We start from the raw sequence: 24,794 nt of genomic DNA, 5'->3' as shown, positions 1-24,794 counted from the left end.
GTTTGGGTGTCACGATTTAGGTTCAGACCTGGTTTAGTTCTGCTTTAGTCCTGGTTAAGTCCATGTGCTGTATAGTTTGGGTTTAGTCTTGGTTCGGGTGAAATCACAGTTTAGGTTTAGACCTGGTTTAGTCCTGGTTTAGTTCTGATGAAGTCATAATGTCTAGTCCTAGTTTAGATCTGACTTAGTCCTGCATTAGTCCTGGTCTAGTCCTAGTTTAGATCTGCTTTTGTCCTGGTGTAGTCCTGGTTTAGTTCTGGTGAAGTCATGATGTCTAGTCCTAGTTTAGATCTGACTTAGTTCTGGTTTAGTCCTGGTTTAGTTCTGGTGAAGTCATGATGTCTAGTCCTAGTTTAGATCTGACTTAGTTCTGGTTTAGTCCTGGTTTAGTCTGGCATTAGTTCTGTTGAAGTCATGATGTAACCTGGTCTAGTCCTAGTTGAGATCTGATTTAATCCTGGTTTAATCCTGGTTTAATCCTGGTGAAGTCATAATGTCTCATCCTAGTTTAGATCTCTCTTAGTCCTAGTTTTAGTCCTGATTTAGTCCTGGTTTAGTCCTGTTTTAGTCCTGTTTTTAGTCCTGGTCTAGTCCTAGTTTAGATCTGCTTTTGTCCTGGTGTAGTCCTGGTTTAGTTCTGGTGAAGTCATGATGTCTAGTCCTAGTTTAGATCTGACTTAGTTCTGGTTTAGTCCTGGTTTAGTCTGGCATTAGTTCTGTTGAAGTCATGATGTAACCTGGTCTAGTCCTAGTTGAGATCTGATTTAATCCTGGTTTAATCCTGGTTTAGTCCTGGTGAAGTCATAATGTCTCATCCTAGTTTAGATCTGGCTTAGTCCTAGTTTAGTCCTGATTTAGTCCTGGTTTAGTCCTGTTTTAGTCCTGGTTTAGTCCTGGTTTCGTTCTACTTCAGAGCTGCTTTTGGTCTCGTTCCGCTCAGTCCTGCTTTAATCTCGCTTCGGTTCATTTAAGATTCTATTGAACTGGCAAATTAATTTCCTAATAATATCAAAGGTCCAATTGAGAGGAAACGAGAGCGGACACGTTGATCTAGTGAAGCCGCGTTAGTGAAAATCAGAGAAGACACATCTGAAACACATGCTTAGATCTAACACTGGTCAGAGTCAATTTAACACTAGGGCACGCGCCGTTTAAATCAGTTAAACGCATCCGGGGAATATTTGGGTTATTAAAATGCAAACTGAAAGAGTCACGCTCCGAAAAGTCAGACGCTCCCAGAATAAATTGGATCCAAATTGCGGAGATGCGTTTTTGGTCTGAATCTAAAGTGAGAGGAGAGTGAAAATAAGTGGGTTGGAAAATGGAGTTAAATATATTTACTCTTTAATGTAGTTAAAGCTTAAAGAGTCCAGGTTAAAGCTTTGTTCTGATCCGTGTTCTAATGTTGCTTCCCCGGAGTTGTGTTTGGGTTCGTTCACAAATGTAGAAGGAGCTTTAAGGTTGGAGTTAGACCTGGTTCAGTTCTGGTTTAATCCTGGTCTAGTTAGTCCTGGTTCAGTCCTGGCTCAGACTTGGTGTAGAGTTCTGGTGTAGTCCTGGGTTAGTCTTGTTCAGTCCTGATTAAGTCCTGATTTAGTCCTGGCTCAGCTCGGTTCAGTCGTGGTTCAGACCTGGTCTAATCCTAGTTGAGTCCTAGAGTAGTCCTGGTGTAGTCCTGGTTTAGTGCTGGGTCAGACCCATTCTAGTCCTGGTTGAGTCCTGGTCTAGTTCTGGTTTAATCTTGGTTCTGTCCTGGTTTAGTCCTGGCTCAAACTTGATCTAAAGTTCTGGTGTAGTCCTGGTTCAGTTCTAGTTTAGTGCTGATGTAGTCCTGGTTTAGTCCCAGTTCAGTCCCGATTCAGACCTGGTTTAGTCTTATTCAGTCCTGGTTTAGTCCCAGTTTAGTTCAGTTCAGTCGTGGTTCAGACCTGGTCTAATCCTGGTTGGGTGCTAGAACAGTCCTGGTCTAGTCCTGGTTTAGTCTTGGCTCAAACTTGGTCTAGAGTTCTGGTTTAGTCCTGGTTCAGTTGCTGTTTAATCCATGTCTAGTCCTCGACTCGTTTGGGTGGTTCAGTTCTAGTTTAGTGCTGGTGTAGTCCTGGTTTAGTCCTGGTTTAGTTCTGGCTCAGTTTGGTTCAGTCATGCTTCAGACCTGGTCTAATCCTGGTTGGTCCTAGAACAGTCTTGGTGTAGTCTAGTCCATGTCTAGTCCTGGTCTAGTTTGGGTGTAGTCCTGGTTCAGTCCTGGTTTAGCCCCAGTTCAGTCCCGATTCAGACCTGGTTTGGTCTTTTTCAGTCCTGACTAAGTCCTGGTTTAGTCCTGGTTCATTTCGGTTCAGTTGTGGTTCAGACCTTGTCTAATCCTGGTTGAGTCCTAGAACAGTCCTGGTGTAGTCCGGGTTTAGTCCCAGTTCAGTCCCGATTTACTCTTGTTCAGTCCTCATTTCGGCTCAGTTCGGTCAGTTCGGTTCAGTTGTGGTTCAGACCTGGTCTAATCCTGGAACAGTCCTCATGTAGTCCTGGTCTAGCCCTGATGTAGTCCTGGTGTTGTCCTGGGTCAGACCCAGTCTAGTACTGGTTGAGTCCCCTTTCTGTACTAGTGTAGTCCTGGTCTAGTCCTGATCCAGTTCTGGTCTAGTCCTGGTCTAGTCCTGGTCTGGTCCTGGTCTGGTCCTGGTCTAGTCCTGGTCTAGTCCTGGTCTAGTCCTGGTCTAGTCCTGGTCTGATCCTGGTCTAGTCCTGGTCCTGTACCTGTGTTCTGACACCTGCTCCTGCACTCGTCCATGGTTCTAAAGTTGTTGGCGTTTCCGAAACAGCCTCCGTAGAAGAAGTGTCTGCAGCTCTGGGTCTCGGGGTCGAACAGGAAACGTGACACCAGACCTCTGCAGGGCCCCGGGGCCTCAGGGAGCTGGCACGGGTCCTTATCCTCTGCAACACACAAACAAACAACAACGTCAGCGTCAGATCTGTGGAGCACCTGCACGTGAAGAAAAACAAGCCAAACAGGTCTAAGGTTAACCTGATTCATCAGCTGATTTCACTTCGTAGAAACCATGTGACCTCGCAGTGTTAGGATTTGTTTGCTCGACGGAAGGCGGGTACTTTTTATCATTTAACCAATCACTGCTATTTCATCGTGATGTATGTAATGCTCCGCTAAAGGGACTAAAAGGTATATTGAGCTTTTCCCAAATCCTGTAGGAAGAAGGACAATAACATCTTTCCCCTTGATGAAATTCACCAAACATTCTCTTTGTTCTGGCTTTAAATCCTCGATCTTGGAAATGGTTGACAACACAGAATATATGGCTCTTCACTGATTGGCTGGTGCCCGAACTCACACTTCCAGGGTTTTTGCAAACAGTCTAGTGTATTTTGATTCACTACACCCAGTCGCTGGAGAGAAATGAAATTGAGCAGAGGCACTAAGCGGCGCCAGCCTGGCTACTCTAAAGTACAAATGGCTCGTAAATTAAAAGTTACTGTATTAAAACCTAAAGAGGTATTTGTCTTCTGTGGAGTATTAACTTCTAACACATCACATATTTAGATCACCATGTTACCTTTTAGAAATACATATTTTTATACAGTGTTTTTTCCACTTTCATGTGCTTTTCCACCTTCAAGTTAGCCTCTGCCTCCATGCAATTTCATTTCTCTCCAGTGACTAGGTCAGGAATCAAAATACATTAGATGATTTGCAAGAACCCCGGAAAGTTGTAGACCTCGCACCGGCCAATCAGCTGTGAACTGCAAAGAAATGACGTCAAACTCATCACGTCTGTCTGGGTCCCTTTTGTTGAACGGCACAACAGTAAACAAAGCGTCGAGATGATGTAGATGAAGACACACATTCTGTGTTCAGATCCTCCCAAATCGAGGATTTAAGGTGAATTTTATTAAGAGGAAAGACGTTATTGTCCTTCTTCCTAAGGGATTTGGGAAAACCTTAATATACCAGTTAGCCCTGTTAGAGGCGCATTACATACGTCACGACCAAGTAGCAGCGATTAGTTAAATAAAAAAAGTACCCGCCTACTGTCGAGAACAAATCCTAACGCTGCGAGGTCAGACCAAGTTAAACCGTCTGATGAATCAGGCTGCCTTCAAGTCACTCAAAGTTCCAAATATGCATTAATTTCTATCTTATGCACATGAATATTTCTGAAAGACGCAGAACTGGAAACTGCTCCTGTCCTGTCACCACTACAGAAGGTAAATGCAGCTGTAAGCATGTGCAAGCTCTACATATACACTTTTCATATCAATACTTTTTTGGAAATAGTGTTATTTTGTAAACATGATCAGCTAAAATGATGCTCAGTTTAAGTCATGGAAATGGGAATCTGGCCATAATCAGTTTTTTCCATTATTCATTTAAACACAAAATTGAAAACTGAAAAAAAATTTAAAAAAATCGTTAACCATTATTTTCATTTTGGTTTTGGAGACAAATAATGAAGAAAATAGTTGGTTTTATTTTGAAAAACAAAAGAACGAATGATACACAGATTCGCTTCACATCAAGGAACCACTCACCCATTCACACACACACTCGGGTGACAAGAACAAGACACAACAGCGTCATCTGTGGATCGCATCACCAACCTGCAGGTCAGTGGATCTGACCTGTCAACAAATCATGTTTATGTCGAGCACAGGATTCGAACTTCTGACCTTCGGATCAGTGGAAACTTTCTACCAGCTGAGCTACTGTTGCCTGGGAGCTCCGTCATTAACTTCACATTAACATATTCAGTTCCATCTTTAGCGTCTCACCTCCCGTTCCTCTCCATGCTAAGTTACTCCCCCTGCAGAGCACTATCACATCACAATCGGCTTACATCCCAGTAATGAAACTACTGCACACCATTTCAGGTTTGTTAAGTTGCTGTGTACAGTTTTGTCCATCCATTTTCTTTTGCTTATCCGAGGCCAGGTCACGGGGCAGCAGTCTAAGCAGGGACTCCCAGACTTCCCTCACCCCAGAGTCTTCCTGCTCCTCCAGGGGGACCCCAAGGTGTTCCCAGGCCATTCAAGAGACATAGTCTCTCCAGAGTGTCCTGGGTCTTCCCCGGGGTCTCCTTCCGGTAGGACATGAACATCCGAGGGAGGCGTCCAGAACAGATGCCCAAGCCACCTCAACTGGCTCCTCTCGACATGGAGGAGCAGTGGCTCTACTCCAAGCTCCTTACCTTATCTCTAAGGGAGCGCCCAGCCACCCTGCAGAAGAAACTCATTTTGGCCATTTGTATCTGCGATTACCCAGAGCTCATGACTATAGCTGAGGGTGGGAATGAAGACTGATGGTAAATCGAGAGCTTTGCCTTTCGGCTCAGCTCCGTCTTCACCACATCGGTCCGATACAACGAACCACATCACTGCCGACGCTCCACCGATCCACCTGTCAATCTCACGCTCCATCCTCCCCTCACTCGTGAACAAGACCCCGAGATACTTGAACTCCTCCACTTGGGTCAGGGACTCTCCACCCACCTGGAGACGACAAGACGCCTTTTTCCGGACAAGAACCATGGCCTCAGATTTGGAGGAGCTGATCCTCTTCCAAGTCTTCTTCTGAGAGCATGATACAAAACCAATGATCCTTTTTGTATCATGCGTTTGTATATTTATGCAGAATTGTCATGTGGGATTATGGGTGATGTAGGCTTGTGGGCGGAGCCTTGTACAGACTTTTACTGCTTAACTGTAAAGAGGGTTTGAATAGGGCCTGAGAGAGATCGCTAGATTACTCAAACATGCATGTATGACATCTAAAAACCTCTTCAGATGTGTTTTTGATGAGGAAACATTGTAGAAAGCTCTAAAAAGTCGATGTTGCGTAATCCCTCTTATCTTCTAATTAGTTGTTTATAATAATTAGTTTGTTTCCCTGATTGTGATTGGCTGATGAGGGCGACGCCGCAATTGATTGGCTGATTGTTTTCGTGACATTTGCATTGTTTGTTGATTGCAGAAGAGAGCGAGAGCTGTCCTGAATCGCGCACTCTCATCTGACGTTACGGCGCAGACGTGTAAATGGAACATAACCGTAACTCCTCGTTTATCGTTCGTTCGTGAAGTGAAGAACGAGGATCAGACCTGCAGCTGTCGTCTCGTTCCTCTAAATCTGCTCGAAATGTAACTCAAGACTCATGGAAAGATGAAAGTGAGAATAATTCAGCAGATTCAGACTGATTTAGAAGAGATCAGTTCGTCCATTCTGCATCAAATACAGAAGGGTTTGGTTCAGTCCTGGTGTAGTCCTGGTCAGGGGTGTAGTGGGCGTGGTTCGTGGGGGTACACCGTCCACCCACTTCTCCCGACGGACGTGAGATATAAAAAAAATAACAAATATAAAATAACTACAATTTAAATGTCAAACCGGAGCTAAACTTAAATGTCAAACCGGCACTGGTGAAAACAACCTGCATAAACTCATCATATCTGCACTGACCTGAGACATGAGGGAACCAGGACTGAACCAGGACTAAAACAGGACTGAACCAGGACTAAACCAGGTCTAAACCAGGTCTAAACCAGGACTAAACCAAAACTGAATGAGGAATGAGTGTCAGTCCTGGTTCAGCGGGAGAAAGGACTGGCACAGAGCTCTGCGGGGTTATTGCTCTCGTTTTCAAGTCCAAGATTAGTCCTGGTTTAGACCTGGTTTAATCCTAGTTCAGTTCTGGTTTAGTCCTGGTTTCATCCTGGTTTAGTTCTGGTTTAGACCTGGTTTAGACCTGGTTTAATCCTGGTTTAGACCTGTTTAGTCTTGGTTTAGTCCTGGTGTAGTCCTGCTCCAGTCCTGGTTTAGTCCTAGTTTAGACCTGGTTTAGTCCTGGTTTAGTCTTGGTTTAGTCTTGGTTTAGTCCTGGTTTAGTCCTGGTTTAGTCCTGGTTAAGTCCTGGTTCATGTGTTGTAGTCTGTGATTTATGTTCTGTAGGTGATTATAAACGGTATTAATGTTAATAACCTGATTCTGCATCGTTTCGAGTAAAACATAAATAAAAACAAATACATAAAAATTAAATATTAATGATTTTTACTGAGCTGGAGCTTTTATGTTTGTATGTGAACAAACACTTTCGTGTATCTCCACTTCATAAATCCCCACTACAGAATTGGTCCTAATTTAGTGCTGGTCTAATCTAAACCAGGACTCAGTCCTGGTTTAGACCTGCTTCGTTCCTGTTCAGTCTTTGTTTAAACCTGGTTCAGACCTGGTTTAGTTCTTGTTCAGTCCGGACTCAATCCTGTCTCCTCTCCAAAACACTTGTATCCTTCAGAAAAAAAGATATCACTTCTTTAACCTGAGAGAAATAAGAGTTTGGAGCTTCCATTGTTGATTCTGCAGTTTTCTCATAAACCCGTTAATCCACCTGTCAATCACGCCCTCCACACTCCAGCATTGGATTTGTCTTGTCAATCATTTTTCTAGTCCTGGTTTAGTCCTGGTTTAGTCCTGGTTTAGCCCTGGTTTAGCCCTAGTTTACAAATGATTAGGTCCTGTTTTAGTCCTATCTTAGACCTGATTTATTCTCGTTCAGTCTTGATTTAATCCTGGTTCAGACCTGGTTTAGTTCTTGTTTAGTCCTAACTTAATCCTGGTTCAGACCTGGTTTAGTTCTTGTTCAGTCCTGACTTAATCCTGGTTCAGACCTGGTTCAGTTCTGGTCTCCCCTCCAAAATTCTCGTATCATTCATTCTCTCTGATTGGTTAATCCGCCTGTCAATCACGCCTTTTAGAATTAGGGAAACAGGATCCGACTCCGGACTCCACTCTTGGATTTGTTTTGTGAGTCATTTTTGCTTTAGTCCTGGTTTAAAAGCGATTAGATCCTGTTTTAGTCCTGGTTGAGACCTGGTTTAGTTCTGGTTCAGTCCTGGTGTAAGTTTAAGATCTAGGTGGTTTCTGTTTAAGTCCTAGTTTTATCATCATGACTGTTTCTACGTCTGTAACTGAACAAATCCAAGAGTGAAGTAATGAAGAGAACAGTTTGTGAATTGTCGTTGCAGTGCTCTGAGTGACCAGCAGGTGGAGACAGAGACACACACGATTTATAAAGAGAAGAGTTTAAATGGCCCCTGAAAGCAGCAGCATCAGACTTTTATAGATCTCTTTATTTTTAATGTGTCTCGCCGCAGGACAGATATTGTATAAGCAGCTCCTGAGGTCAAAAAAAGTCCGCTGTGTTCTATCTATAAAGCGTTTTAATGTGTAAGAATCAGAAAGTGCACAGTTTGCATGCCAAATCTCCACTCTGGTCTGTGAGTCGTGAAGAGCAGTTATATACTCATAGTGGTGAATAATTAGCAGCTCTGAGCTCTGAACGCATAAGGGAAGTGAGGAAGAACTTTGGACCATTGTGAACTGGTTAAAGAGGATATTATGCAACAATGTTTTTTTTTTTTTTTTTTTTTTTTTTTTTTTTTAGTTTTTTGAGGTTTTGTTTTGTTTTGTTTTTTAGTTTGAGGTTTTTTGTTTAGTTTTTTTTTTTTTTTTTTTTTTTTATTTTTTTAAATTTTTTTTAGTTTGAGTTTTTTTTTTTTTTTTTTTTTTTTTTTTTTTTTTTTTTTTTTTTTTTGAGTGTTCTACCATACTGACATATACACATAACTTGCATAGCTTGTTAGATTTCTAAGAAAAAAATTCCTCATAACAATTTGCATTAGAACGTTTTAAATAAATGCTACTGTAATGTAACTGTATTGTATTTAATGCTGTTTTACTGCTGTAAAATCAGGTACAATTTACGTGTCACTATAAAGTAAAATGTACTTACCAACACCATTAACAGACATGAATTTACTGAGGAATTGTAACTCAAATTTGTTTTAAGTTAGAAGTCATATTCATGTAAATAAATGAAGTTAAATACATAAAATATTGTCATAATTAATTGCATTGCTGTGGTGAAATAATGAAGTAAATATTATAAGTCTAATATTTACTGATGTACAATAAAAGGTAAAGTTTTATCCAGAGCTTTTCCACCTTTAAGACTCAAAGTTCTTTACAACAAGAAACCATTTATTCTCCATCAGTAAATACTGGGGCTGGGGATCACTGAGAAGCTGCTGATATGATACACATCTTGATACATAGGCTACGATACGTTACGATTTTTCAATACAATGAACTTTCGATTCAATATGTTTCAATTTGATATATTTCAAATTGATTCAATACAGTTCAATAAACAACAAAGGTTATATCATTGCTGTGACATTAAGTCTTTATTAAACAATTTAGTTTGTGCAAAGTTCATATATAAAATGTAAATTTTTGTCTGATGTCCTGCAGAAACACATTTTCCTTTCTCCAAACATGCAACACAACTGTAGCTCTTTCACTAAATCATTTAGTAAAATATACCAAAAAAAACAAAACAAACAAACAAAAAAAAACCTTGATATACACAATATATCGATACAGCAGCCCATGATATCGATACTGTATCATTAAATTAAACAATGCAATATACTGATATTTCAATATTTTTGCACAACTCTAGTAAATACTAGACATATAATATTTACTTCATTATTATTTTTTTATTAATTTTATCACTATTAATAAAATTTATTATTAAATATTTTATGCATTTTAATTCATTTATTTACATGAATATGACTTCTTACTTAAAATAAATAAATAAATAAAAGATCTAGTAAATCTTACAAGTTATTTTTTCCAGTGCATGTTAAACTGTTACTACGGCCCAGGGGCCATATGCGGTCCTTTAATCTTTTTAATTCGGCCCGCCAAACTGGAATAATAATAATAATAATAATGATTCTCAGTGTTTTAAAAGTCATTTCAATACATAGTAAATACTGTGGGACTTGAAAGAAAGACAGATATTTTGTTGAAATCCTTTGTCATGATTTTCAATTATGGGATATTTTAATAATATAATATTGTAACATGTTATTTTTTTTCTTTTATGAGGTGGATTAACCAAAAAACTCCATCCATCTGCTCCTGATCTGGCCCTTCCGTCAAATTTTAGAACCCTTTGTGGCCCACGAGTGAAAAAGTTTGCCCACCCCGGTTTACATTCATCCATGCATGTTTGAGTAATCTAGTGATCTCTCCAACTCTCCATAAACAGACAAAAACATGACACAAAACTGTAAACAGCAGCTGGACAAACCTGATGTGATGTGTGGTCGTTTCATTAGATTGATGCACGCTGATTGTGTTGTGACAGCGCTCTGAAGGGGGAGTGACTTAGCATGGGGAGCAAAGGGAGGGGAGACTCTCAGAGCATCAAAAACGAAACAATAAAAGAAACACGGTGATCTAAAAATGTGACGTGTTACAGTTAATACCCCAAAGAAGCGAAACGTTGCCTCTTTAAATACGCGTCGTTTAGTTTTGCAGTGAAGGAGGAAAACGAGAAAGAAAGAAAGAAAGAACGAAAGAGAGGAGAGGAAAAGGACAGTGTGATGAGGAGGGAGGAAGAGGAGAGGAGGAGGAGAAGAGGAGGAGGAGGGAGAAGAGGCCGCGGGGTTGTTACGCTCATTAATCCCTTTATAGTTGCTGTGCTAAACTCACAAATCTGTCTCTACGGCAACAGAGCAGAAACGAGGGAGGGAAAAGGAGGAAATAAATGATAATTAAACGATGATTAAGGGATAATAAAACAATAAAAAACAATAAACGTGATAAGACAGTAAAGATGGAAGATAAAGGAGGTTGTGATGAGAAACAGAGAGAGAGAAGAGAAGAGAGGGAGAGAGAAAGAGAAAGAGGACAGGAGAGAGACGGAGAGAGAGGGAGGAGGGAGAGAGGGAGAGAAAGAGAGAGGCAGGCAGTGAAAGAAAAGTTTAATTTTAAATGTAAACAAGGTTATTTGATCTTACTTATATTTCCTCATAATGTGCAATCCTTTAATTTTGTGAATGCAAGAACTAAACGAAGAGAAAGAAAGAGAGAAAGAGAGAGAGGAGGAAAAAGAGGACAATAAGGTCATATATTACACAAACTTGACTCTTATGAAGCTTTAAGTCATGTTCTAATGTTGTTACCTCCTCAAAAACAGAGCTGGAGTTGTGTTTTGTTTCATTTATTTTGAGTCTGTCTACATCTCCAAAGCTCTAAATGTTCTTTTCCAACTTGTGATGTCATGAAGTGGGAGTTTTCAACTGAACAGCTCCTTTTCCATTTAGTTCTGCAGAGACTGAGAGGCCTGAAATCATCCAAAACAATGTCTAGAGACTACGACTTTTTAGGGTAATTTGTGTGCGTTTGGTCCACTGAAGGTGCAGACTGTGACGCCAGATGACGTCTTTTTTCCAACATCTTCTGATTGTACTGACGTTTGTTTTTCATTTAATGATGCAGAAAAGAGGAGCCACTATCTGTGTGAACATTCATGTCTGTGTGAACGTTCATGTCTGTGTGAACGTTCATGTCTGTGTGAACGTTCATGTCTGTGTGAACGTGTGTGAACGTTCATGTCTGTGTGAACGTTCATGTTCTGTGTGAACGTTCATGTTTGTGTGAACGTTCATGTCTGTGTGAACGTTCATGTTTGTGTGAACGTTCATGTCTGTGGGTCTGTGGATCTGACACTTCAATCAATCAATCAAACTTTATTTGTATAGCACTTTTCATACATTTGAAATGTAGCACAAAGTGCTTCACATGCAACAGAAACACTTAGACAATGATGTTTAATGTCGAGAACGAGATACAAACCATCAATCTGTGAATCAATGAACAAACACTGCACTGCCCTTTTAGACTGTTTTATGGTTGAAATCATAGAATTAGAATCATTTTTGTATGAGGAGGCTATAATTTTCCACAAACTGTATTCCCAAATAAATAAACCAACATAAATGAGTTCATTAAACAGATCACGAAATATCATGTACTCAAATAAATAATTAGTAATACATGTTTAATCACAGATAAAAATTAATATTAACAAATAATATTGATAACAACGCTGTTGATACTTGTAATTTTTTAAGTATTATATTCATTAATAACGTCATTTTCCTGCATCTGTGTGAAACATCTCTATGACGTCCACAAAAGTCTCCTAGTCCACAGGTCAAATATTTAACAGCAGACTTGACGTCCAAGTGGGTCAGAGTGAGACGTCCACATAATGGACATGTCATGTGCACGTCATATTTTAGTCCAGAACTGGTCTTGGACTGACAGACTCAATATAAACATGATCTGCTCGTCCAGAAGACGTCTGATGTTTAGTGGGTCAGTTATGTTCATATAATCGAATGGACGTCACCTGTAACACTCGGCTCCTTCTTAAGAAATCTGAGCACCACAGAAACCAAAGAGTCAGTGGAGAGTGAAGCTGATGAAGGAGCTGTCCTTCTCCACCACAACACTGCTTTGACTGAGAACACACAGCAAAACTATCAATCAAACCTGACTGCTCTGTTATTAATGTTCATATCTTGGATTTAGAGACAAAATAGTGAAATAAAAACACCAGGATCATGTAGATCAGACTAATACAAACATTTAAAAAACCAAATCTGACAGCAGCAGGTACAGAGAGAGGAGCCACAGTTTTTAGTTTTTTAGTTTAGTTTTTAGTGGCCATACCGACTTGTCCAAGTCTGATCCCGTCAGATCTCAGGAGCTACGCAGAGTCAGACCTGGTCTGTACTTGGATGGAGACACTGGGAAAATCAGGAGCCACAGGAGGCACCAGTGTCAAAAACTGTCATTGTGTCCTTAGGCAAGACACTTCACCCACTTTGCCTAATATGAAAGTGGTGTGTGTGTGTGTGTGTGTGTGAGTGTTGATGGTGGTTGGAGGGACCGATGGTGCAGATTGGCAGCCGCGCTTCTGTCAGTCTGTCCCAGGGCAACTGTGGCTACAACAGTATCTTACCATCACCAGGTGTAGAGTCAATGAATAATGTTGAATAATGCTGTGTAAAGTGTGTTTGTGACATATGTGTGTGAAAAGTGCTATAGTAAAAATAAAGACTTAAGGCCAATTTACGGTCCAGCGTCAAATCGTCTGCGTCACGATGCAGAGAGTCTGCGTTGACGCGTCCTCCCTACGCAGAGCCTCTGCGTCGACCGACGTGCACCTCTGAAATTTTCTAACTACGCGTCAAAACGCCGCAGACAATAGGGGAAGCGACGCGGACGATAAGAGCTGTGATTGGTCGTCCGTACCGCCGCTCTGTAGACATTTCCTGTCAACTTTCCTTTCTTTCAGTTTATATTGAGAAATAATGTGTTTAATGCAGCTTTGCACATATGTGTTTACGTTTTTACGTTACGTTACATTTACGAAACTTAAAACCGCATGGCTAACTTTACATAAACAAAGCGCTCATAAAACAGCTCGCTCCTGGTACACGGTTCAGCTTCTGTCAGACTTAAAAAGGACATGAATATGAGTGTTCTTTCTGTGACAGAGTCACATTGTACTAATGGTGAGTCTGTTCTGTGCTTTTGTCGTGTTAGAGATGGTTCATGTTAAACCTTTCAGAGATTATACGTCTGCGGGTCATACACACACAGACCGTATATATGAATGGACAGATATTGTCGCCCCCTAGCATTTTAGCAGTGAATTACATCGCGGTGCACAGACCTCGACGCAGATCCATAAATCAAAAACGACGGCAACAAGGCAACGGTGGCAGTGTGCATTGAGTCGACGCAGAACTATATTTCACCCTTTAGTGGGAGTGGAGCACTTCCTGTATCAGCACATGACGTCACAACAGGAGAGTTTCAGTTTGAGAGAAGAACCCTCTAAATGTGCAGAGTTTGTGTGTTAAACATGTAAATGAAACAAAACACAACTCCAGGTCTGATTGTGACAAGGAAACCACTTTATAACAGATCAGAAAATCATTTAACATGGGCTTTTCACAGTCATTTTCACAGTTTCGTTCTTTGTTAAAATTTCAGAGTGTCGTTTTTGACCCAGTGCCCTAACTTAAAGGATAAAAAGCCAATTACAAGATGGATTAGAACATTACACTTTAATTCTAATTACTGTTGAATTGAGGTTTAATATTTAATCTTTTCGGCAAATCGTCCGAGCTCGTTTTAATCACGATTTCATGATCCCTCTTTAACGCTCCTCTTTAATTCCCCGCTCACATCCCCGACCCGTGAAAGAGAATAAAACTATTTCAAATGTCAAAGTGGTGTCAGTCCCGCAGACAGGGTCACCTCCGCGTGAGACCGATACCGAGTCCTGGTCTGGTCCACGTCAGGAGGCTGTGGGTTAAACTCTCTCAGTTACTTGGTATTTCGTGTTTATTCACGGGACTAGTTTGGACTGGTTTCACCGCTCTGTTTTTCCAATTATGTAATATTTGTGGAGAGTTGTGTTGTCACAATATTAACATCTCCAACTCGACTTTTTCAGCATCGATACCTGCGAAAAATGAGTATTTGAGTAGAGATTTGTATGTGATTTTCGATATTTTTGACATTAACAGTAGAGAAATAAAATATTTTGCGGTGTAATGTCTCGTGTCGTTTTCATTTATGCAAAAATCTGGTGAGTTGTGTCAAAGTTGAAGAGAAAAACGTGTCTTTAATGAGATGAGGAGTTTAAACGGAGCCTGTTCTGTTTGTGCTGCTCAAACTCATTAAAACGTTTGGAAATGATCAAGAAAGAGATCGGAACAAACGGCGCACTTTCACATCAACACAGTCTCCTGATGTTTTCTGAAAGAGAAAGACAGAGAGAGACGTGAGAGAAAGAGAGAGAGAGAGAGAGAGAGACAGAGAGAGAGAGAGAAGAGAGAGAGAGAGAGAGAGAGAGAGAGAGAGAGAGAGAGAGAGAGAGAGAGAGAGAGAGAGAAGAGAGAGAGAGGAGAGAGAGAGAGAGACATAAGACACACACAGAGAGAGAGAGAGAGAGAGAGGGGGAGAGAGAGAGAGAGAGGAGAGAGAGAGAGAGACGTAAGACACACACACAGAGAGAGAGAGAGAGAGAGAGAAGAGAGGAGAGAGGAGAGAGAGAGAGAGAGAGAGAGAGAGAGAGAGAGAGAGAGAGAGGTTAGAGAGAGAGAGAGAGAGAGAGAGAGAGAGGGAGAGAGAGAGAGAAGAGTAAGAGAGGAGAGAGAGAGAGAGAGGAGAGAAGAGAAGAGAGGGAGAGGAGAGGATAAGAAAGAGAGAGGGTAAGAGGAGAGAGGTAGAGAGGAAGAGAAGAGAGAGAGAGAGAGAGAGAGAGGTAAGAGAGAGAGGAGGGGTAAGAGAGGGAGAGAGAGGGTAAGGAATAGAGAGGTAGAGAGGAAGAAGAGAGAGAGGGTGAGGAATAGAGAGGTAAGAGAGAGAGAGGTAAGAGAGGGAAGGAATAGAGGGAGGTAAGAAGAGAGAGAGAAAGAGACAGAGGTAAGAGAGAGAGAGACAGAGGGAGAGGAATAGAGAGAAGGAGAGAGAGACAAGAGAGAGGGAGGGGGGATAGACGGTGAGGAATAGAGAGAGAGAAAGAGAGAGAGAGAGACAGAGGGAGAGGAATAAAGAGAGGTAAGAGAGAGAGAGAGACAGAGGGAGAGACAGAGGGAGAGGAATAGAGAGAGGTAAGGAGAGAGAGAGAAAGAGACAATGGTAAGAGAGAGAGAGAGAGAGAGAGAGAGACAGAGGGAGAGGAATAGAGAGAGAGAAGAGAGAGAGAGAGAAGAGAGAGGGAGGGGGGATAGACGGTGAGGAATAGAGAGAGGTAAGAGAGGGAGAGAGACCGAGGGTGAGGAACAGAGAGAGGGAGAGAGAGAGAGAGAGAGACGGACAAAGGAAGAGATAGAGAGAGAGGAGGAAAGAGAGAGGTATGGAGGCTGAGAAAAAGAGAGAGGGATGGAGGAAGATGAAGAAGGAGAAAGAATGAAAGGGAGAGAGAGGGAGGAGGAGAAGTGGGGCAGAGAGAAGAAGGATGAGAGAAAGAGAAAGTACACGCTCCATCTGACCACAGAATGAGATAAAAGGAAGAGACACACAGAAAGAGAGAGGGAGAGAGAGAGTGAGTAAGACAGGGAAGAGAAAGAGAAAGTACACACTCCACTTAAACTCTGATAAAAGGAAGAGAGACAGAGAGAGAGAGAGAGAGAACAGCAAGGAAAAGGAGAGAGAGAGAGAGAAACCCACTCGTGTGGACTCTGAGCGTAGAGAGAGATAAGAGGTTTTATCAGAGAGAGATTATAAAGAAACAGAGTTATAAAAACAGGAGTGCGTGACAAATGTGCCAAGAGTTTATTTGACTGTAAACACTTATTCACCCGACACACAGGAAACAAGGCACATATTTTATAACATCACATTTTTCTTTTTTTAAATTTATTTTTATGGAACTTCTCAATTCTGCCCACTCCCGAGTCAGCTCTGCTTCCTGAAGTAAAGTTTTCCCATTGACTTTCCAAAAATTCTAATCTGAGTTCAAAGGCGCGAGAGTAAACTGAATAAAGACGCGGAGTCAAATGAAGCTCATCGACACCTGCAGTTATACAAGCAAATTAAATCCATTTTATAAACAGGAATTCATTTACAGATACAATAGTGAAATAAAAACCCCAGGATCATGTGTCGCGGGTTAATACAAACATTTTAAGACCAAAATGACGAGGCTCACAGCAGCAGGTGCAGAGAAGGAGCCACAATATTTCAATGTCAAAGTCAACTGAAGCCAGAGCCGATGGAGCTGTAAGCGTGCCCATGAACACTTCCTATCTGACTAACACACAGAATTCCCAAGAGCATTAATAAATATAATATATATATATATATATATAAATCCTCCTTCGCACCACAGAAACCAGAGTCAGTGGAGAGTGAAGGTGTTGAAAACACTGCTTTAACAGAGGACACTTAGCAAAAGTGTCAGTCAAACCTGATTTGTCTATTCTTAATGTTCATATCTTGATTTAGGGATGAAATTGTAAAATAAAAACACCAGGATCATGTCGAGCAGATTAATACAAACATTTTAAGAACAAACTCAGGAGTCTGACAGCAGCAGATACAGAGAGAGGAGAGACTTTTTCAATAGAAAGTGAACTGGAGCCAGAGTTGATAGAGACGAACAGCAGCCATACACACTTCCTGTACATGTCTTTAGTCTTAAGCATTAGGTCATGTTGTTCACACGTGAGTTTATTCAGACCTAACGCTGTGAGGTCACAACTCATGAGACTAAAGTGTAAAATAATCCTCCTCCCAGAGTGTGAACAGAGTTTGTCTCTGTTCCGTCAGTCTGCCCCAGGGCAGCTGTGGCTACAATAGTAGTTTACCACCACTGAGTGTGGAGTGACTGAATAATGAACTGTAAAGCACTTTGGGGATCTTGAAAGGCACTATATAAATGCAATCAATCAATCAATCAATCAGTCTGTTTGAGTGTTAAACACACAGTGTTCTGTTCTCCTCTGGGAGGGTCATGACGACAGGTGGAGCAGGAGGAGGACACGCTGCAGCTCATCTGGACTCTGCACGTTTCATGAACTTCACTTCACTCATTAGTTTACGAGAACAAACAGGAGATGATCCGAGGCACTGCTGTGTCTGCAGTGAAACTGAAGAAACTGTGTAAAATCAGACTAAAGGCCTATTCCTTTGTTCTTGTTCTTGAGGTGATAAGAACAAAGTTTTTTGGGGCCTTGACATTTCATACTTCAAAAGATGTTCTGCTGCCACACTGCCCCACTCTTCTCGTCCTCCTGCCTGGCTGCTCTTTTTTGGTGACTCGTCTTTTGGCTTTTGCAAACATATCACAGAGATGACTCCAGACTCTTTTACACTGATTTTCCTCTGAGTCTAAAATGTCGGTGATCTCCCTCCATGAATTTCTTCTATTTGACGTCTCTATAGACACTGAGCGTCGAGTTGTACAGATGTTTGTATTTTCTCACCATTTCCTCCAGCTGTGATTCAAAACCATTCTTTTTTTTTTTTTTTTTTCTGCACTGACGAGGAAACAGATAAACCACGGCCACATACATAACCGATCAGAGCAAAGATGTGGGACAGTGCTGCAGAACTGCCCAACAAAGTTCTGCTCAGCTGAGGTGTTGGGAACAGGAGCTGGACCAACAAAGTGATGTCATTTTGTTGGTCGAGCTCTGGGAGCAAGACAAAGTCCTAATGTTCTTATGAAATATGAACAGACCTGAAATCCTCCAGTCCAGTGGTTCATAAAAGAGCAGGAGATCATTCAAAATATATAGAAATACTTTATTTCTGTGGAGTCTGAACTGATAACACATCACATATTTAGATCATCATTAACCTGTTGTATAAGTTTCAGTTTTCCCCCTTCCTTTGCTCTCTGCACTGAGTCACTCCCCCTTCAGAGCACTATCACAACAAACTCAGCGTGAATTCCGCAAATGATAATACTGCACATCACATCAGGTTTGTCAAGTTGCACAGGTTTGTATCATGTTTTTGTGTATTTTTGCTGAGTGGGAGTGTGGGTGATGTAGACTTGTGGGCGGAGCCTTGTACAGGATCTTACTGTTAACCAGGGCTTGAATAGGGTCCAGGAGAGATCACTAGATTACCACAACATGCATGAGTGTGTGTGTGGTACATACCTGACACCACACAGGTCTCCTCACACTCTTCTTTGCTCTCGAAGTTGTTGTCGTTTCCTCCACAGCCTCCGAACTCGAAACATCTCACACCGTCCTGAGTCGATGTTGAAGTAGTAGCGTTGTTTGATGGCCTTACAGAGGCCCGGCTCCTCCTTCAGCGCACACTGCTCCCGGAAGATGAAACGCTCGGACGCAAAACCTCCTCCTGAAGAAAACACACACACACACGGCGTTAGGTCAGTGTGGTTAAACAGCACAAGAGCCAAAATAAATGTCAGTAGAACAATCACTCAGAGTCGAGAAGAGCAGCCAAAACAAAGTACAAAAGTAGCTCGAGTAAGAGTAGCATTATATCCAAATATTATCCACAGGACTACTGAAGTCAGAGTAAAAAATAGTACTCAAGTAAAAGTATCAGATCTCATACATGTGAAGGATCCACAGGAAACACAACTGTTCAAATCATTTCACATTTAGTCACTTTAGACTCACAGTGAGAAGAGGAAATACAACTTTTACTCAAGTAAGAGTACTGTTACTCTGTAGGGGTGTGCAAAAATATTGGAATATTGATATATCGTATCGTTTAATGTGATGATACAGTATCGATATCGTGGGCTACTGTATCGATATATCACCAAGAGTATTTTTAGGTGTGTTTTACTAAATTATTTTGTTACAGCTACAGTTTTGTTGCTTGTGGAGTGAAAGGAAACTCATTTATGTGACACATTTGACATTTTGATTCTGTTTTGAGGATTAAAATGTTTGTGTTTCATATGAACTTTGCACAAGAAATGGTTTAACAAAGACTTTTAGTATCACAGCCACGACTTAGACTTGATTTTTTATTGAACTGTATCGAATCGATTTGAAATATATCATATCGAATCGAAAGTGCACTGTATTGAGATATGTATCGTATCGGCAACTTAACGATACCCAGCCCTATTACTCTGTACTATATATTACTCAAGTATAAGTACTGTTACACTGTACTATTACTCGAGTAAGAGTACGACTACACTGTACTATGTATTACACAAGTAAGAGTACTGTTACTCTGTACTATATATTACTTAAGTAAAAGTACTGTAAGAGTACTCCCTGGACCAAACCAGGTCTAACTTGAGCCTAGAACAGACATAGTTCTAGAAAAATTAAAATACAAGAATAAAACATTTATTAAACGTAAGAACCAATACTGACAACTGACAGAACTGAACCAGGACTAAACCAGGACTAAACCAGGACTACACCAGGACTAAACCAGGACTACACCAGGACTAAACCAGGACTAAACCAGGACTACACCAGGACTACACCAGGACTACACCAGGCTAAACCAGGACTACACCAGGACTACACCAGGACTACACCAGGACTACACCAGGACTAAACCAGGACTACACCAGGACTACACCAGGACTAAACCAGGACTACACCAGGACTAAACCAGGACTACACCAGGACTACACCAGGACTACACCAGGACTAAACCAGGACTACACCAGGACTAAACCAGGACTACACCAGGACTAAACCAGGACTAAACCAGGACTACACCAGGACTAACCAGGACTACACCAGGACTACACCAGGACTACACCAGGACTAAACCAGGACTACACCAGGACTACAACCAGGACTACACCAGGACTAAACCAGGACTACACCAGGACTAAACCAGGACTACACCAGACTACAACCAGGACTAAACCAGGACTAAACCATGACTAAACCAGGACTAAACCAGGACTAAAACCAGGACTAAACCAGGACTACACCAGGACTACACCAGGACTAAACCAGGACTACACCAGGACTAAACCAGGACTAAACCAGGACTACACCAGGACTAAACCAGGACTACACCAGGACTCAACCAGGACTAAACCAGGACTAAACCAGGACTACACCAGGACCAGGACTAAACCAGGACTGCACCAGGACTGAACCAGATCTAGTCTAGACCTGGTCTGGTCTCAGAGCCACAGAGACTCTACAGTATTTTCATCTTTAGTTTGGGAGGATTTTGGAGGAAACATGTTTTTGTTCAGCTCATGGGAACAAACGAGAAATGAGGCCACACGGACAGAGAGATAAAACTCTCTCCAAAAACACAGAGACGGAGAGAGAGAGAGAGAGAGAGGAAGATAAGACTCTCTCCAAAAACACAGAGACGGAGAGAGAGAGAGAGAGAGGAAGATAAGACTCTATCCAAAAACAGAGGAAGGGAGAGAGAGGAAAGAGAGAGATGAGAGAGGAAGAAGAAGACTCTATCCAAAAATGAGAGAAGGAGAGAAAGAGGAAGGTAAGACCAAAATCAGAGAGAGAGGGAGAGAGGGAGTTAGAGGAAACAAGAGAGAAAGAGAGAGGAGGAGCGAGGAAGAGAGAGGGAAGAGAGGAGGAGAGAGAAAGATAAGACTGTATCCAAAACAGAAAGAGGGAGAGAGGGAAAGAGAAAGAGAAGGGAAAGAAGGAGGAGAGGGGAGAGGAGAGAGGCTGTCCAAAGTGCGAGACAGCGAGAGAGAGAGAGAGAGAGAGAGAGAGAGAGAGAGAGAGAGAGAGAGAGAGAGAGAGAGAGAGAGAGAGAGAGTGGAGATGAGCAGACAGAAGCAGATAAAAGCCTGAACAAAAAAGAAAGAGAATGGAGAAATAACACGGTGGAGAGAGAGAGAGAGGACAGAGGATGGAGGGAGGAGAGGAGGAGAGAGAGAAGACTCTATACAAAAGCATTAGAAAACAGGAGGAGACGACTCTTTCATTTAGAGAAAAGAAAACATCAGAGTGACTTTAAGGAAATCGTCTGTAGAATTGGTTTGGTTATGTATCGTTTTAATCTCACCTTCCTCGCTCTGTCGCTCTTTTTCTTTCTCCAAACATCCTCTATTCTCCTCTCCCTCCTTCTCTTCTTTTTTCTGTCTCTCTCGCTCTCCCTTTCTTTCTTTCCTCCATCAAACCTTTTTCTCTCGCTTAACCTGGACTACACTAATACTACACCAGGACTAAACCAAGACTAAACCAGGACTGAACCAGATCTAAACCAGGACTAAACCAAGACTAAACCAGGACTCAACCAGAACTAAACCAGGACTAAAACCAGGACTGAACCAGAATTAAATCAGGACTGAAAAAGGTCTAAATCAATAATCTGTACAATATCCATTTCTGCAGTTCGAGTTCTACAAAAATACACTGAATCGAACATTACAGGAAAAACAACAACATCTCCATGGAGACGACTGAACCCTCTGCCAGAAAAATGACACAGTGCAGCTTTAAAGATCTTCTATTACACAAAAGTGACTCTTCTGAACTTTAAGTCATTTTCTAATGTTGTTCCCTCCTCAAAAACAGACCTGGAGTTGTGTTTTGCTTCATTCACACAATGTTTGAGTAAAATACATCATCACATCATTCATACACTCATTTTGCCCCTTTTTTACCCTGTTTATACCCTCTTTCTGCCCTCTTTTTGCCCTTCTTTTTGTCCTCTTTTTTCCCTCTTTTTGTCCTTCTTTTTGCCCTCGTTTTGCTCTCTCGGTATTCTGCTTTGGCTGTTACCTGTTTGCTCGTGTGCAGCAGAGGCTAAAGATCCAGCGACGCAGATACGGGCTAATCCTACGGGACGCTAACTCCTGCGGCCCGCATTCAGATAACAGCAACTCCAGCACAGAGAGGACGGATCAGGCAGCGCACGTCACTATCCACATACACGTCTATGTGAACCAGGACTAAACCAGGACTAAACTAAGACTGAACCAGAACTATGGACGGCTGGAACCAGGACACCAGAGGCCAGGGCTCACCTACGTGTAAACCAGGTCTAAACCAGATCTAAACCAGGTCTCAGACAGGCCTTAATCAGATTTATACAAGGTTGGCACTTGGATGGGAGACTGCTGGGAAAACCAGGAGACACTTCATCCAAAACAGTGCTATGAAAATCCAGTGCATTCAATCTAAACAGGCCAAAAAAGGTCAAGACTAAACCAGGTCTAAACATGGACTAAACCAGGTCTAAATAATCAGGTCTAAATGTAGACTAAACCAGTTCTAAAGATGGACTAAACCAAGACTAAACCAGATCTAAACATGGACTAAACCAGTTCTAAGTCCAGTCTAAATGCGGACAAAACCAGGTCTAAATGTGGACTAAACCGGGTCTAAACATGAACTAAACCAAGTCTAAACGTGGACTAAACCAGGTCTAAATAATCAGGTCTAAATGTGGACTAAACCAGTTCTAAAGATGGACTAAACCAAGACTAAACCAGATCTAAACATGGACTAAACCAGTTCTAAATCCAGTCTAAATGTGGATTAAACCAGGTCTAAACATGGACTAAACCAGGTCTAAACGTGGACTAAACCAAGTCTAAATGTGGCCTAAACCAGGTCTAAAGATGGACTAAACCAAGTCTATAGATGGACTAAACAGGGTCTAAACGTGGACTAAACCAGGTCTAAAGATCGACTAAACCAGGTCTAACCCAGGTCTAGAGATGGACTAAACCAGGTCTAACCCAGGTCTAGAGCTGGACTAAACCAGGTCTAATCCAGGTCTAGAGCTGGCCTGTAGCAGGTCAGTCCCGAGGTGTAAACATGTTTGTGATTCTGTGCGTTTCCTGGTGGAGATGGTGACGCGGATCAGGCAGGAGCATTGTGATGCCGCCTGCACAGGGAGTAGATTATTTGTGGAGGATTAGGTGCAGATTTGGACAGATTAGCTGCAGCTGGACCTGTTTTGTGATGGCGCCGTGATCCCTGTGTGAATGGGCTTTTGCACACCGCTCCAGTCCAATGTGAAAGAGCCATTTCAGAATGAGCTGCCAACAATTCTCCAGCACCAAGAGACTACGCTGAATATTTACAGCCAGAAGGAGAAAATATGTTTCTGCTCAGTTCAATATGAGTATTGTACAAGTAGGAGTGATGGTAGTAGTAGTAGTACTATTTGCAGTAGCAGTAATATTTAATTATTACAAAAAATGACAACAGGTATTGGATTAGTTCTTATATACGTAGGTCAGGGGTCACAAACAGGGGGAACGGGGCCAAGTCCAGACCCAGACACCATCCCATAAACACAAGAACCTACAGATAACAAATGATTAAATGACTTTACATTTTGACGGGCAGATTCAGTTTTAAGCGATAATGTTACAGCTTATCTCTGAACACACTACAGGGGAATTTTCCTGGTTTTGGCTGCAATTTCCTTTTCCCAGAATTCAGTGGTAGTGACTCTACTTCCTATGGGCCTTTTTGCCAATCTTTTATGCTTTACAAATCACGTATCTGAAGTTTTGCACCACATTTCACAAATAATAATAACACAGTTTTAAATTGTATCTAAACTAGAAGTGCAGAGCTCTGATCTTTGGACACTTAACAGTCTCAGAGCGACTGGTTTTACTGCAGACAGGAAACAGCCGACATGATTGCGCTCACAAACTTTATATCTTTATATCTTGTGGTCTGCAGACAGATCTGGCTGCAGTTTTTGCGATCAGAGATTTAAAATCTCTAAAGATTCTCCTTGTGTCTGTGGTGTGCACTTTTTGTCGAACATTTAAAAATCATTTAAGACCAAAAAATCCTGTAGTGTGTGGCTGTAGTGTGCTGCTTGATTTGACAGTCTATAGTTCATACATTCAGACTTTGATAACACCAGGTTACTTCTGTATCTCAATCATAACACAACTTAGACATTATGATGTCCTGGACCACTGTTTGAGATTTTCTCTAACTGGACCTCCTCAAACTGTAGTTGAATAGCCCTGACCGAGGTCATCTTTCCCTGGCCAACCAAAACTGGGACCATGTTTGTTTTGGTTCTGCCCAAACCTCAGTGCTGCTCTATGATTGGTTCACCCACTGCTGAGCAAATTTAAACATCACAGCATGAGTCTCTCCAGATGGACTCATGACTTTATGAACTTAAGAACAATATCACAAAAATCCATCTTGCAAAATCGAACATAGACTGTATAAACAAGATTGAACAAGTGCGATGTCACCTATAACTTTTGGTTTCAGTCAAATGAAGCTCATCAATCTGAAACCAGGCACTGAAACCAAAGAACCAATCAGAAGCGAGGCTTTTGAAGATGCAAACCCCGTCCTGCCCACACCACTGGTCTAGCAGGGAGCAGGCCCTTAGCAACAAGGCTGTCAATCAACCTGTTGCTAACACTAGCAGGAGCAATCTCAGAGGAAGAAACCTCATGGGTTTG

General features: G+C 41.7%; 1 protein-coding gene across 1 annotated transcript in view; it reads right to left on the bottom strand.

The window, feature by feature from the left end:
• tfpia (tissue factor pathway inhibitor a) overlaps positions 1-24,794 on the bottom strand; it is a 114,039-nt gene that overhangs the window by 12,593 nt on the left and 76,652 nt on the right. The window contains 3 exon segments of the mRNA XM_020942064.2: positions 2,752-2,928; positions 18,553-18,631; positions 18,633-18,757. Coding sequence (XP_020797723.1) covers positions 2,752-2,928; positions 18,553-18,631; positions 18,633-18,757 — 381 coding nt within the window.

The sequence above is a fragment of the Boleophthalmus pectinirostris genome, unplaced genomic scaffold (assembly GCF_026225935.1).
Source record: "Boleophthalmus pectinirostris isolate CB_2022bp ecotype Guang Dong unplaced genomic scaffold, ASM2622593v1 HiC_scaffold_1, whole genome shotgun sequence".
NCBI classification, from domain to species: Eukaryota; Metazoa; Chordata; class Actinopteri; order Gobiiformes; family Gobiidae; genus Boleophthalmus; species Boleophthalmus pectinirostris.
Note: the sequence above shows the minus strand (reverse complement) of the source record. Positions and strands in the feature narration are given on the sequence as shown.